At 40.6% G+C, this 13,327-nt stretch overlaps 1 protein-coding gene across 1 annotated transcript in view; it reads right to left on the reverse strand.

Annotated features, from left to right (window-relative positions):
* atad2b (ATPase family AAA domain containing 2B) overlaps positions 1-13,327 on the reverse strand; it is a 94,737-nt gene that overhangs the window by 58,745 nt on the left and 22,665 nt on the right. Inside the window, exons 20-22 of the mRNA XM_012866682.3 lie at positions 6,840-6,975; positions 5,236-5,429; positions 4,986-5,145 (exon numbers count right to left, since the gene is read on the reverse strand). Of these exons, the coding sequence (XP_012722136.2) occupies positions 4,986-5,145; positions 5,236-5,429; positions 6,840-6,975 (490 nt within the window). The remainder of the gene's footprint in view (positions 1-4,985; positions 5,146-5,235; positions 5,430-6,839; positions 6,976-13,327) is intronic.

Here is a 13,327-nt window from a genome sequence, read left to right on the forward strand (position 1 = left end):
AAGGGCTTGGACTTTAGCTCAGCTTTTTAAAAACACACGAAATCGAACACAGCCGCGAAGCAGCTTTATGGTATCGCTATTTTCTGTTCTGCATTCCGTCTCCTTTAAGACCGTCGAGGCACTTTTCTCCACACTTAGTCAAGCGTGTAAGGCAAATAATCAATTGCAAACTCGGCCCCTTTCTACTGTACTGGTGAGAATGGAGATTCGACTGTTTTCTCACCGTTTCAGAAAGAGGATGAAGCTTTTATTTTTTTTGTATTATTTTTAAACGATATTAGCTAGCGGAAAACACATACATATGAAAGTCCGGATATCGGCACTTCACACAATAAAGCCAGTTGGGCGAATGCATCCGGACAAAGTCCAACACTCAAAATGTATACTCATTACCTCCAAGTCTCCCTACGTCTTTGTACCTCCTGTACTTCCCTCCTCTATACGTGAGCAACGGCATCATTAAATCTTCTTCTTTTGCTCGCGCATCCACAGAGGGGGGGGGGGGGGGGGGAATAAAGAGCGGGCTAAGCCATAGCCACAGTAAACAGGCAGTTTCTCATTACTGCAGGCGGTGGAGAGAACAGTTCAGGCATAACGGGACAGAGGAGGTCACAATCTGCCAACTTGTGCAGTCTAATTGGAAGACGGCTTCTTAATTGCACTGCGGCTGGGCGCGTGCCTGCTCTGCTGCCGGCATATCCGTTTGTGCACACGCAAGTGCATTTTAAGGGCAAAAATGCCTGCCGGTGGAAGAGGTGTCAGAGGGCGGGGCACGGTGTCGAGGGCTCATCAGCAGCGTTTTGAGCGCTACCTAACCTCGCCGTCTGCAACAGACGAGACGGCAGCGGGACCCGGCGCTGCCGCTAATCTGTTCCTGCTCCCTCGCGGGACTTTCAGCGCCGCTTTTCCTTCCAGCAGCAGCCAGGTTTGCGTTCGTGACACCGGGGCTCAACGTGGAGAGCAAAGACGTCGCGTTTTTTACTTTGGAGTTCTCGTTTTTTTTCAAGGTGGGGAAATAAAAAGGCAAACTTTTTTTTTTTTTTTCCCCCTTTTCCATAGTGCGTAAAACTTTACACAAAGTCAGCGTGAAGGACGGGAGAAACAACATAAAAATAAAAATACGCGGCATAATGAGTTTTCTTTAACCAGCGATTTGAAAGCTGATGTCAGACCTGGCCCACAGCCTAATTGTTGACATTCTGGGTAATATTCCCCAGGCGTCAAGTGAACTGCAGGGAAGCCTCATCGTTTATTTAAATGGACTGTATTTTCTCCCTGTAGCGCATCACTTATAGAAAAACAGAAACAGGACTCATCGGGCCAGTGGACTGCCTCCTCTTGGAGTCAGCTGTATTCAAACAAGTGTTTTTCTATACATCACGCATAAAATAAAACCACATCTCATCCAACAAGCTAAAGTGGGAAACCTACAGTGATGGTGTTAAGGTGCATTACAATACATTTTTATATCTTCAAACATCTAATTTATCTATCTCATAACAATAACTCAAAGGTTCTTTATACTCAAAACAACATAATTCGGTTGAGTTTAATGATCAAGAGTTATTGCTAGTAAAATAAATGGTTGCATAACATGAATCGAAGGATTTTTAATTGTGAAATGTCAGCCAACTGAGAGGGATGTCTATGTACGGTGTGCTATATGAGCTCAACACTTGGTTGCACTGCAAAAACGGATCTAAAAATAAGTCAAATGTCCTTAAAATGTGTGTTTTTGTCCTTGATTTGAGCAGGTAAATAATATTATCTGCCAATGGAATGAGTATTTTGACCCCTAAAATAAGGTAATTAGACATCCTGCACTTGAAATAAGACGATGGAGATGAGTTGTTCCTATTTTAAGTGCAAAAATCTTATTCCAAATCAAGCACAAATTTTAAAAAGGAAATATTACATATTTTTAGTTCCGTTTTTGCAGTGTGGGGCTATTTTTGCTGCATCAACGCAGCGTGGCAAGGAGGCAATCAGCCCGCGACGCTGCTGAGGTGTTAAAGAACCCCAGACTGTGTTAATAATCCTGCATCGTTTTGGCTAGGGCGTCTCTCATCTTCGTTTTGACAACACTCCATAGATTCTCTACTGAATTTAGATCAGCAACTTGGTATAAATTGACTTGTGGTGGGAGGAAGATGGAATCAAACCCACAACTACATGATTGTAAGAAGAGACGATGATTCTTCCAACTGTGCAGCAGCCATCCCAATTCTCTTCAGACTGCAGTTATCCCTTTTCTTTGTTAATGCCTAACGCACTTTTTCCTTTCACTAAACTTTCCATTAATATGCTTACAGCGCTCTGAACTGCCAGCTTCTTTCTGCACTGCAAATACAAAACTAAAAATAAGTAAAATCTTCTTAAAATTAGCGCATTTGTCCCTGATTTGAGCAGGTTAATGAGATGATTTGCCAGTGGAATAAGATTTTTGCACTTAAAATAGAAACAACTTATCTCCATCATCTTATTTTAAGTGCAGGATGTCTAATTATCTTATTCTAGGGGTCAAAATACTCATTCCACTGGCAGATAATCTTATTTACCTGCTCAAATCAAAGACAAATACACTAACTTTAAGAACATTTTACTTATTTTTAGCTCCATTTTTGCAGTGTGCAATCATGTTTTGCAGCTTCTCCTTTTTGCAGTGGGTGTTAGTGACAATTTCCTACACTGTATCTCCTGTTTTGTTTTTAATCCATATTACAATTTATTGCAATGCCACTGTATGCTGGGGACCTGAATCCAGTAGCAAATACCCTTACTGTCTGCACACTCGGCTTATGTACACCGCTTTCCTTGGATTGATTGCAGCTGGTTAGTAGAAACACTTTTCTATCCCGTTTTGAACGCGAGAACAGAAAATGAACATTAGAAATCCGACGCATTCAGGTGCACCGTAGCGAACAACAAGACTGTTAATGTAAATGGGTTCCAGTGCACAATACAAGGGATATTTTATGCTTAGAAAAAACGTGCTCAGATGTGGACAACGATGCTGGAAAAAAAAAAAAGGGGGAGAGAAAAAAAACTCCAAGATATGCAATTAAAGTGTCATGCAGCCTTCCACAGCTACGAGGCTTGAATTACACAGTGGAACAGCTATCAGCGGGGGGTTTACACGCTGCTCTTCATTTGAATTTTCAAAAAGAAAAAAGTAATTTTACTGTCTGGGAGCCATCGCTACGAGTAGGCACAGGCTGGTATGATATTCTGATGAAATTAATCTTCAACAAAAACAGCACGATTTCACAGTACTGCCCTTAAGGCTAAAAAAAAAAAAAAACGCCTCTTTGCTGTTTTTAAAAGAAAAACAAAATATTTCAACATGCGTTAAAATGCATATTAATTTGAACAAATATTAACTAGCAATGTTTTAGACGATGTTCTGTCTGGTAAGGGTAAATAAAAATGAAATAAGCGCACATTCAATCAGGGTCCAGCTACTATAAAACTATGACTAGGATTATTCAGATAAATACTAATAATACTGAATCCCTTTTCAAAAGGGGTTCAGGACTTATAAGGCGGCTTGCCTCACTTTTGTTTCGTACACAGCTGACTGACAACTCACTGAAACTGGAGGAGAAATGAGGTTTATGAAAGTAACCTAAAGCATATCTGCACTGCTGTCTTTTGTTGCTTGTCAAAAAACTTTTGTGTAACCAGGCAACAGCTTCAAATGTTGTAACAACACGATCGTCTTGAGCGCTCCACGTGAATACTACATGACGTCTCATGTATCCTGATCATCCTGTGCTGACGGCCCAGGAGGAAACAACAACAATGCTTCGCGAAAATGTTCCTCCCCTTTTCCGCATTTTATCACATTACAACCACAAACTTCAATGTTCGCTGTAGCTGCTGCAGATGCACCAATGCATTTTTTTCTGATCCAGTCCGATAGATAACTGGGCCGATACCCGTTACCCATCCCATGCTAATGTTCAATGAATGAACGTGTAGTGAAGGCATCAGGCTTGACAAGAGCGCAGTTTAAAAAAAACGGTCCGTGTTAGCATGGTGCTTTAGAAAATGCTTTCTTAAGTTTGTGGAGTTGAATTTACCAACTTTATCACCACCCCTCGCAACTTTGTTGTTGCCGACATTGCATGTTGCAGTCGCACTTGTTGCCGCATCAAGCTTGAGATGTTTCCGAACAGCAGACGTGGCTCGCTACGGCGTTTGCTCCGTGTTGCTCATCACTGGCGGCTGTTCGTGCTCAGCGTGACGAAGAGACAGAATTGAAGTGACTCGATCGCTGTAACCGTTTTGCTGTGTATGAAATTATTTTTTTTTTAAATGACTAAATCAGAAAGCTGGATCTGTGTCATTCATCCGATATCCGATCCAGCTAATCAGTCAATATATATAGCCACTCAATGAAGCTTGATTGCAATGGCTGGGGGAAATTTGCAGCTGGCAATTCATTTTCAGTCATGGTATAGTGCTCCACTTGAGTTTGGAATATTAATTTATAATCTCACACCGCACCTTTGGTCTACTGTGATGCTGTTTGCTCACTGCTGTTCTCTAACAATCCTCTGATGCATTCACAGGAGAACTGGGAGGTGGACTCCATTTAATGATTAGGCAACCTCTGAGGGACCCTGGCAGCACTAGATTACATTTTGGGGTATCAGATTGGATTATAAACGAACACCACACCAGTTAAGATTTTAATTTGTTAACAAAAATGCTGTAAACCATGAATCTGAATGTGAAGAACTTCAATAAGACTAAATTATATGCCACATCTATTATAATTCAGTGCTAGTCTTAATGTACTAAGAAGGGGCGGTGCATGATGTAGAGGTGGAGAGGGCGCCTCATTTAAGTTCTTGATGTAATCCACTCGGGGACCATTTCCGACCTGCGGACCCTTGTCTTCCCCCCTTCCCGCTCCCCCTATGTCCTGCCTACAGGTTTACTGGTTAAAGGGAGCACATGCACACAGTTTGTTTCCTTACCTCCAGGATCCTTGTCAGGATTATATTCTAAAGCATTGCTGCAAATGAGATCAATGTCCACCAGGAAATCCTTGGCTGTCAAATATCGATGGGTGTCAATCTTTGTCATGACGGTGGACAGGTCCATGGGCTGCCTAATCACCTCCAGGTAGTCTGACACCTAACAAACACACACAAACCTCGTTTTAGCCTAAGACAGGAACGCAGCGTGGCCGAGCTGAGGCCTCCGCAGGCCTCCGTCCCGCTTTACCTCCTCGATGTCAACCGGCTTGCTGAAAATGCTGAAACGTTTGTCGGTGGCCAGGCGCTTGGTCACATCCCTGAGAAAGAGCCTGAGCTCCCGTAACGTGTTCTCCTCCTGTTCGGCTAGGCGCCGCTTCTCCTCCGCTGACAAGACCCGAGGGGCTGGCGTGTCCGCCACCGCTAGCACCTCTTCACACCTCTCTGCAAAACAACATGATATCAGTGCAGCGCTGTGTGGAAGACAGGACATCGCCGTTGGTCATACCGTCACGCCTTTGTCATTTTCCTTATCAATTTTAAAATATTTAGCCAGCTGAAGATTCTTTGACGATATATTCTTTTTCTTTCAACTTCCATAATTATAGCTTTAACAAAGCTAAAGCCAAAGGCATAAACAGGGTTCCTGCAGTTTCTGGATCATAACGTACAAAATCCACACTTTGGTAATATTTAGATTTATAATTTAAAATTGATTAATAATTAGTTAATGGCAGATATGGCCAAAGTAAAAAAAAAAAAAAAAAAGACTGGAAAGATGAACAAACGGATGAACAGCAGATGGGTGATTAACGGCCAGAGGGACATTCGGACAGCCTAGCGATGATGGACGGACGGATGATGATGATGATGATGGCGAGATCGTCGCCAGTTCAAAGTTAACTTCTTCAAACCAAACCTGACTTCCAACCACTGTCTCTTTACACATTACAGCAAAAACCAATAAATCTAACCTGAGGGAAAAAAAACATGTAAGAGGATTTCAGATGAACAAGATAAAACGCTGCCGACGCGTTCTACAAACAGCCATTCTGAAATTCACTGAAGACTATCCCCTGGCCAGTGGCACAGTGATAGAGAATTTCAAGCAGATATCCTCCTTCTCCTCTTCCCAAGATACGAAAGCTCGCCCAAGGCATCTGCTGGCATCGTTAGGACGAGCCTACTGCCCCTAAGGGCGTTTCACTCAGTAGCAGCAATCCTGATTCTAATTATGGCTAATCGCAACTGGGCCCTCTCATAGCAATTCCACTCCATGCCTTTTTTTCTGCTCGCCTCTCCGGTGGAGGTCAGACAGCTGTCCGAGTAAGGCGGGAGCCCCCTGCGGAGCACAGAGCAGGTAAACCTGCGTACCCCTGCTTTGCATCAGCGTGGAACTGGCAGACGAGCACCGGGCGCCATTTCCATTTGAAAGCCAAGTTGGACAGTTCTCTGTAAGCGAAGTGGAGCAGAGCTGCGAGGGAGCAGTGGGATAATGGCAGAAGGTCAGAGAGGGAGAGGTGGTCTTCACTGGAAAGTGCAAAAGCCTGATTTTGACGCGGGCGAGCGAGAGCGGCATACTTCCTCGCTAAATCACGCGACAAATCAATTCAGAACATCTCAAATTTTAAAAAAATCAAGAAGTAAGACGGCAAACCAGAAGGAGTTGAAGGAAAAGAAAATACAAAAATCAGCATCTGCTCTTCCCACAGCCCAAAATAAGACTGCAGGAAAAGGTTAAAGCAGAGCTGGTGAGCAGGGAGAAAGCCAACAGTGCCCTCTAGGACCAACAGCAGAGATCAGTTACAGCTGCCTCGCTCGGCATGAGAATGTGTTAATAAATAGATCAAGTACCTGCATTCCTGGGCCGAGGAGGTGGTCTGGCTGCTTGAACCAGCAGCAAATCAGAGAAAAAGTTCCTCTTCTCCAGTTCTCCTGGAGGGCACAGCAATACCACCTCCCCATAGGTCCTCTGAAATATACTCCTCACCTGTAATAAAAACAGACAAATACAGGCATGAGAGAAAAACCAAAACCCTTCCAGGGGAAAACACAAGTTGCTTTCCCTCGTAATTGGCGTCTGGTACTGCATTGAATCATACTTGTGTTATTTCTTGTATACTACTATAGAATAGAACAAAGTGAGACAATGCTTCACTGGCTACTACGTAGTTTATTAGTGTGAAAAAGATAATAGAAGTATTATAGAGAGCGCAAAGACAAAAGAACACAAAACAATCATAACTGCAGAGATGTAAAGTAGGGCAGGGCGATATGGACCAAAAATAATATCTCGATATTTTTAAGGCTGAATGCCGATATACGATATGTATCTTCATATGTTTTTCTTTTCATAAAGTAATTATAAAAAGGTATCTCTCAAGCAAACCTTTATTCCATATGTGTCTTTGTGACTTTTTTTTTTTTCCAACAAAAGAGCTGTAGATGAATATTAGAAACGGCTGAAAAATAACCTACTGGAATACATAAAGGTATCATTATAGCGCATCATACACTATCTCGATATCTCATCTTACATCTCTTTATAATAAATCTCAATATCTTTACAATCTCGATATATTACCAAGCCCTAATGTAACGCCCATCCTCTCATCAGGAGTTTGGGAACCGAGATGGTGAAGCGGTGACGTTTGTCTGATGGTGGCAGGTCAAAAAGTTCATGGAGAGAACGTGAGAAGTCTCTGATAATGTCCTTAAGCATTTTTAACTTACAGATTTATCTTTAACAGCAATCCAAGTCTAAACAAATAGGTTAAATAAAATTATCAAAATATGTAAATAATTGAATAACAGGCAAAAATCTGATAAAACGGGCCCATATTGTGAATGCTTTTTAAATAACCAAATAGTTTAAATAGCCCTCAAAAATACAGTAACTTACAAGCTATCAAAACTCTGCTCTCAATAGGAGCAGTGTTTAGGTAGCATTGAACTAACAATATAGCATTACCAATACACCTAACCAAACGATCAAGTAGCTCAACATAAAGACATATCTTTCATTTCCAATCAGAAACCCACTTTAGGTAGTTCATGTTAACAATATCATCATCTTAAATAACAATAACTACATAACAGTTTCCTATTCATTCATCTTTTTTCATCTGCTTTTCTATGGCATAGAGCACCTGTACAATGAAAACAGCATAAATCATGTAACAAAATTTGATATATTCTTCTTGTTGTTCTTACCACTTTATTTATCAAACCAATTTATTGTCCTATCAGACGTTGATTTAAACACAGGGAACGCCATTCATCCTCAAGCAACCAGAGATTTGTAACTGAAGAAAGTGGGTAATAGCTCCAAGCACTGCTATTTGACTGAGCCTTATTACCGATAGCTTAAATATGGGCTTTAAATGTTTCCAACTCAGAATTCAAAACACTAAATTGACATTTATAAAAAAACAAAAACAGGATAATTAACTATTTGCACATTTTTAAATCTGCTCCTTCTAGTGCCTACTCAGAAACCACCTGCAGCAGGCAGTAGGAAAATAATGTTTTATGGCCCTTAGCGGCTCAGATAAAAAAAAAGACTAGCGCATCTGGACAGGATTGGGCTGATTGCAGACCCGTGTCATATAGAAAAGCGGTTTTTTTTTAGTAGATATGACACCTAGATTTATGATTGCTATAAGCAAGTCTCAATAAAGTTGTATCATGTTAACAAAACAAAGAATTATTTTCCGAAATGCATTGCTATGAGGCTTGCAGCGTATTGAGCATAGCAGACTTCAATAAAGTTACCACTTTAATGAAGAGTTTTGGTCAATATATTAAATAGAATAAAGCAGGTGTCGGTTTGATTCTCAACAATGTTACCACTGAGCAAACCAGAACATCGTTTTAAAAAAATACTGGCGTCCCACTTAAAACTGATGCAGCCTAAAACAGAAAAAACTATTTGAAATAATCAGTGAATTTGCCCTACATTAAATTAAAGATGTAAATCTATCCATACACATGCGCCCAGCTGCTTACTGGAAACAAATGTTTTTTTAGCTTAGCCACTCCTGACCGGTGACTGGCGCGTCAAACTCAAAGATCCAATCACTGTCTACGTCCTACCTGAACACTTTCCAGGTCTGGTAACAACAACCTTGATGAGAAACTTTAGTCTTTAAAACTTAAAAATCAGATGAAGCTCAGAGATATGCCGCTAGTTACGGAAAGAAACTAATTTATCTGGCGTGCTGAACAGGGTGCAACAGACGGTGAGATCTCTAGCAGATAACCGAAAGCTGAAAAGCCTTGCAGCAAAATTACACTTTTGAAAAAATAAATAAATAAATAAAAAAATCTCAGGTTTCAACCTCTGTCATGAAACGTATGGCATTCAGATATTCTGGAAGATTTACAGGGCTTTCAGAGTGAAGGTAATGGTCCACATTAACCACAGAGAATACAAAGATTGCCGATTTAGAAATCCTAGCTGCACTAACTACGCTAGTAAAAGATGCTAAAGACTGTTTAAAACTTAAAATCTCAAGTAACAATGTCTTTGCTTTAAAATAGGAGTAAAATGGGGGGGGGGGGTCACTATGGCGATATGAGCTTGTTAGGGACGATGTGCCACTTCTGTGCTCTTGTTCGCGCGCATTGGCTTTTACTTTCCTCCTTGTTCTTTACCTTCATAACCTAGCTTTCATGTAGAAGAAACGAAACAGTTAAAAGTTTTTATTAATCAACAGGGTAAAAATTAGACTACCATTAAAACCGTAGTGCTGATAAAAACTCCTTTTTTTATGGTGCATTAAATGCAACATCTCAGACATTTGGCTGTGGAGGCAAACTGAATTATGCAAGAGCAAAGTGGGGAATATATATCAATCACCAGAGAGCGAGAAGTGTTGAACGCGATACGATAATAGATTAGCTGCAGGAATTGTTCTGATACGTTTCCCATATCACCCGCTGCCATCAGGAAGACCTTCTTCTCACACGCACATGACGTCACCTCTGCTCCCCACATGATTATCGATGGATGGATGGATGAAGGCTAGATTGTTTATTGCTCTCCTCCTGTCTTCTTATATTACAGCTCTTAAAGAGAGAAGAGAAACGACCAAAAACCGGCACGGCCAAGGCTTTACAAGAACCAGATTGGAAAGTGATTATAAATCTGATTAGTCAGTCTCCAAACAGTCCAGTACATCACAACCAGTTAAACCCAAAACTAATTTCTTACAAATGCTATGAGAAACAAAGGCAGTTAACAACGATTAAAAATGTTCTTTGAAAACGCCTACCTCCCTCTAAACGGCCAAAACTTCTCCCGTGTAAACGGATCTATTACTTGAACAAAGACTGACGGCGCCCTCTTCTAACTATATTCTTATCCAAACGTATGAGAAATGAAGGCTCGTGTTTCAAGTATAAAGAAAGCGAAGCTGAATCAGTGCCAAATCATATAAATTATGCATAAGACATTCAAAAAGTGTTCTCCACACTGCAGGTAAGCATTTTACTCATGATAAAAAGCTGCAGGGGGGCAGACAGAGGAAAGATAGCAGAAATGCGTGAATATATAAATGGGTAAAAAAAAAAAGAGGGAAAGAGAGAGAGAGAGAGAGCACAGAAGTTGGAATTTAAACTAAAAATGTGTCATTTCTGCTTGGCTTTAAAAGGTAAACAGGGCACAGTCTCTAACAGCAGGAAACACGTCGTTTATAATTAAAAAAAAATATATAGAATAAATAAAATCACGCAGGGCAGGGATTTTGAATGATTGTAGATATTAAGCTGATGCATTTCCCTGTTGATTACACAAATGATCACCTGTAAGTTTCTTATTTATTTTTGTATCTGTATACTTGAGACATCCCTACCAATATCTGTCCAATATCCACAGGATGCGTAGATTATTCTGCTACTGCTAAAATAAAAGTTAGTTTGTTATTTATAACCTATTATCCAGCAAAAAAACAACAGGCGTCAACAAATACATCAGTGGAATAAATCCCTGAACGCAGAGCAGTCTTATCATTAGCTAACATTTATTATTCCAAGCAGTTCTTTGCTATACTGACAATGTGTGCAGTCACATAACAACCAACTCGGTATAAATCGTGCCGCCATAATGCTTCAATATCAATATTTATTATCACACTGCTAGAGAGCATTAAAGAGTTAAATTAAAATTAATTTTTAAAGAAGGCACGCAAATTTATCCAACATACGTTGTCTGCCTCTGGCTGGGGGCTGCGTGTGCTTTAAAAAAAAAAAATATTCTGAAGCATCAACTTTTTTCACTTCAAAATCGTCTTCTAAATGAAAATGCAGTTTTACTATTGGAGAGTAAAAGAACAGAAACAGAGGGAGGGGATCATTTCACTGATCCCGGTTCAATTCAGTGATGGAGCTCAAGGAAAACTGCCCCCTGGAGGCTGTGCTGCTGCTGCTGCTGCTGCTGCTGCTGACTAAGCACCGGCTTTCTCCCCCGTCTGTTATTCTCATCGATCCTCACCGGTATCCGTGGCATGTTTGTTCTCTCTGCCTCACCGTCCTGCTGTTTGCTTTTTTTTTTTTTTTTTTTTTGCCCTCCGGAGGTAAGGTAGAATAGGTAAAACAGCAGCAGTGGATTAAAAAAAAAAAAGCAAAACAAAACAAAAAAAATAATAAAAATAATAAAAACGAGCAAGACAGCAAGAAAAATCCGTCAGTTCTAGAGTGCGCAGCAACACAGCAGGCGGGTATTTTCATCATCATAAAAAGCTGCAGGGGTGTTGGCAACAGAAAGATGCAGAGCAAAGACGTGTTGATGGATGACAGGTTAAAATAAAAAAAATAAATAAAAAAGATGCAGAGGACTAAGAAGATTTTACAAAAAGTTGCTGTTTGGTCCTGTAAAAGAGAACAGAAAATCAGAATACGCGGCCGCTGTTCTCTGTTTTGTGTCCGATTGGCCGCTTTATTCCAATTACTTACGTCAACGTACAACCCGATTTATTTTATTTTTTTATAAATGCAAATACATTTTAATCCGATCGTGAAGTTTTATGCACGTTAACATAACTAGTTTATTTATTTTCTCCTGTACAACCCTTACCATCCTGCTCAGTAATGACAGGACAAATATGGCTCCTATTCCAGTCCGGTGGCCAGGGTGTCTCCCGTCATATTTATGCCCCAAAGAAACAGAAAGGTGGTGGATTGCTGACATTTTATACATTTTTAATGCTATAATTTCATGTATTTTAATGTATACCTATTTAAAATGCCTCGTTTTTCTCCACTAAAGAAATGTAGCCGTTGACTGAAGGTTGCTTTTCCTGGGTTTTTCAGTGAGATGTTGCTGCTGCAGCTGCAATAAAAGGCCTTAGTTTTAGAGCTTTTTATTACATTTTACGAGAGGTGGTAATAAATGTGGCCAGGGACTGTATGCATACCTCAGGACATTTGGTTTTAAAGCTTGGATTACATGTTTCTGTCCAACTACCCTCGTCTCAATACCTCGACAATCGTTTTCTGCTGTGTCCTTTGCAAACGCTTGTTTTAATCACTAGTTTTAATCACAGTTGAGCGTCAACCCAATCCAGCGCCGTTTCTTTGTCTGAAAAACTGCGAGCGTGTCAGGTATCGGCAGTTGATGGCGAGTGAAAAGAAAGTTACGAGTTCGAAACAAAAACACCGCCCGCTTGTTAGGGATTGGATTTCACGCCCCCTGAGCCCCACCGTTCCTTCATGACCACAATCAATCAAACGCTCTCTGGATAGGTGTGCTGAGAGATGCTGCAATAGTTTGCATTCTGCAGCAACACCGTGGACCTGGAGTGTCCTCCATCAATGTTTTTTTCTTTTTTTTTTCTTAGGTTTTGGCGTTTTATTTTATTTGTCTTTCATATTGGCTCGCATTTTTGTCGGAACGTCCCCGATCTCGACTCTGCAGGGCTCTGAAACTGTGAAAGGAATAAGGCTGTGTGCATGTTTTGTATGCTTTTCACTTATTTGCTTAACCTATTCTTGTTTAATGTATTAAATGTATAATCTATGATTGACTGATTGATTTAAACCAAAAGGAAACGGACTCAATGGAGGCACGTTCTGGCAGGAAAAGAAACGGGAGTGTTTGTGGCTTCTAACTAAACTAGCTGAGAATTTACACAACAGTGGGAGGAGGTTGATGGATGGAATAAGATGAATTTCCTCTGCATTCCTCTGTGAGTAAATCACACAAAAGCAAAGCTAACTGGACGTATGAACGAAACAGCATCTCTAATGCCAGTCAGGCAACAATGCAAGTTGAAGAAAAAGAAAAAGAACGCCACTTCTCCCTGATTTTGGCAACTCTACGAAGCATCGCGGCGTCTACATTT

This window comes from Fundulus heteroclitus, chromosome 15, assembly GCF_011125445.2.
Source record: "Fundulus heteroclitus isolate FHET01 chromosome 15, MU-UCD_Fhet_4.1, whole genome shotgun sequence".
NCBI classification, from domain to species: Eukaryota; Metazoa; Chordata; class Actinopteri; order Cyprinodontiformes; family Fundulidae; genus Fundulus; species Fundulus heteroclitus.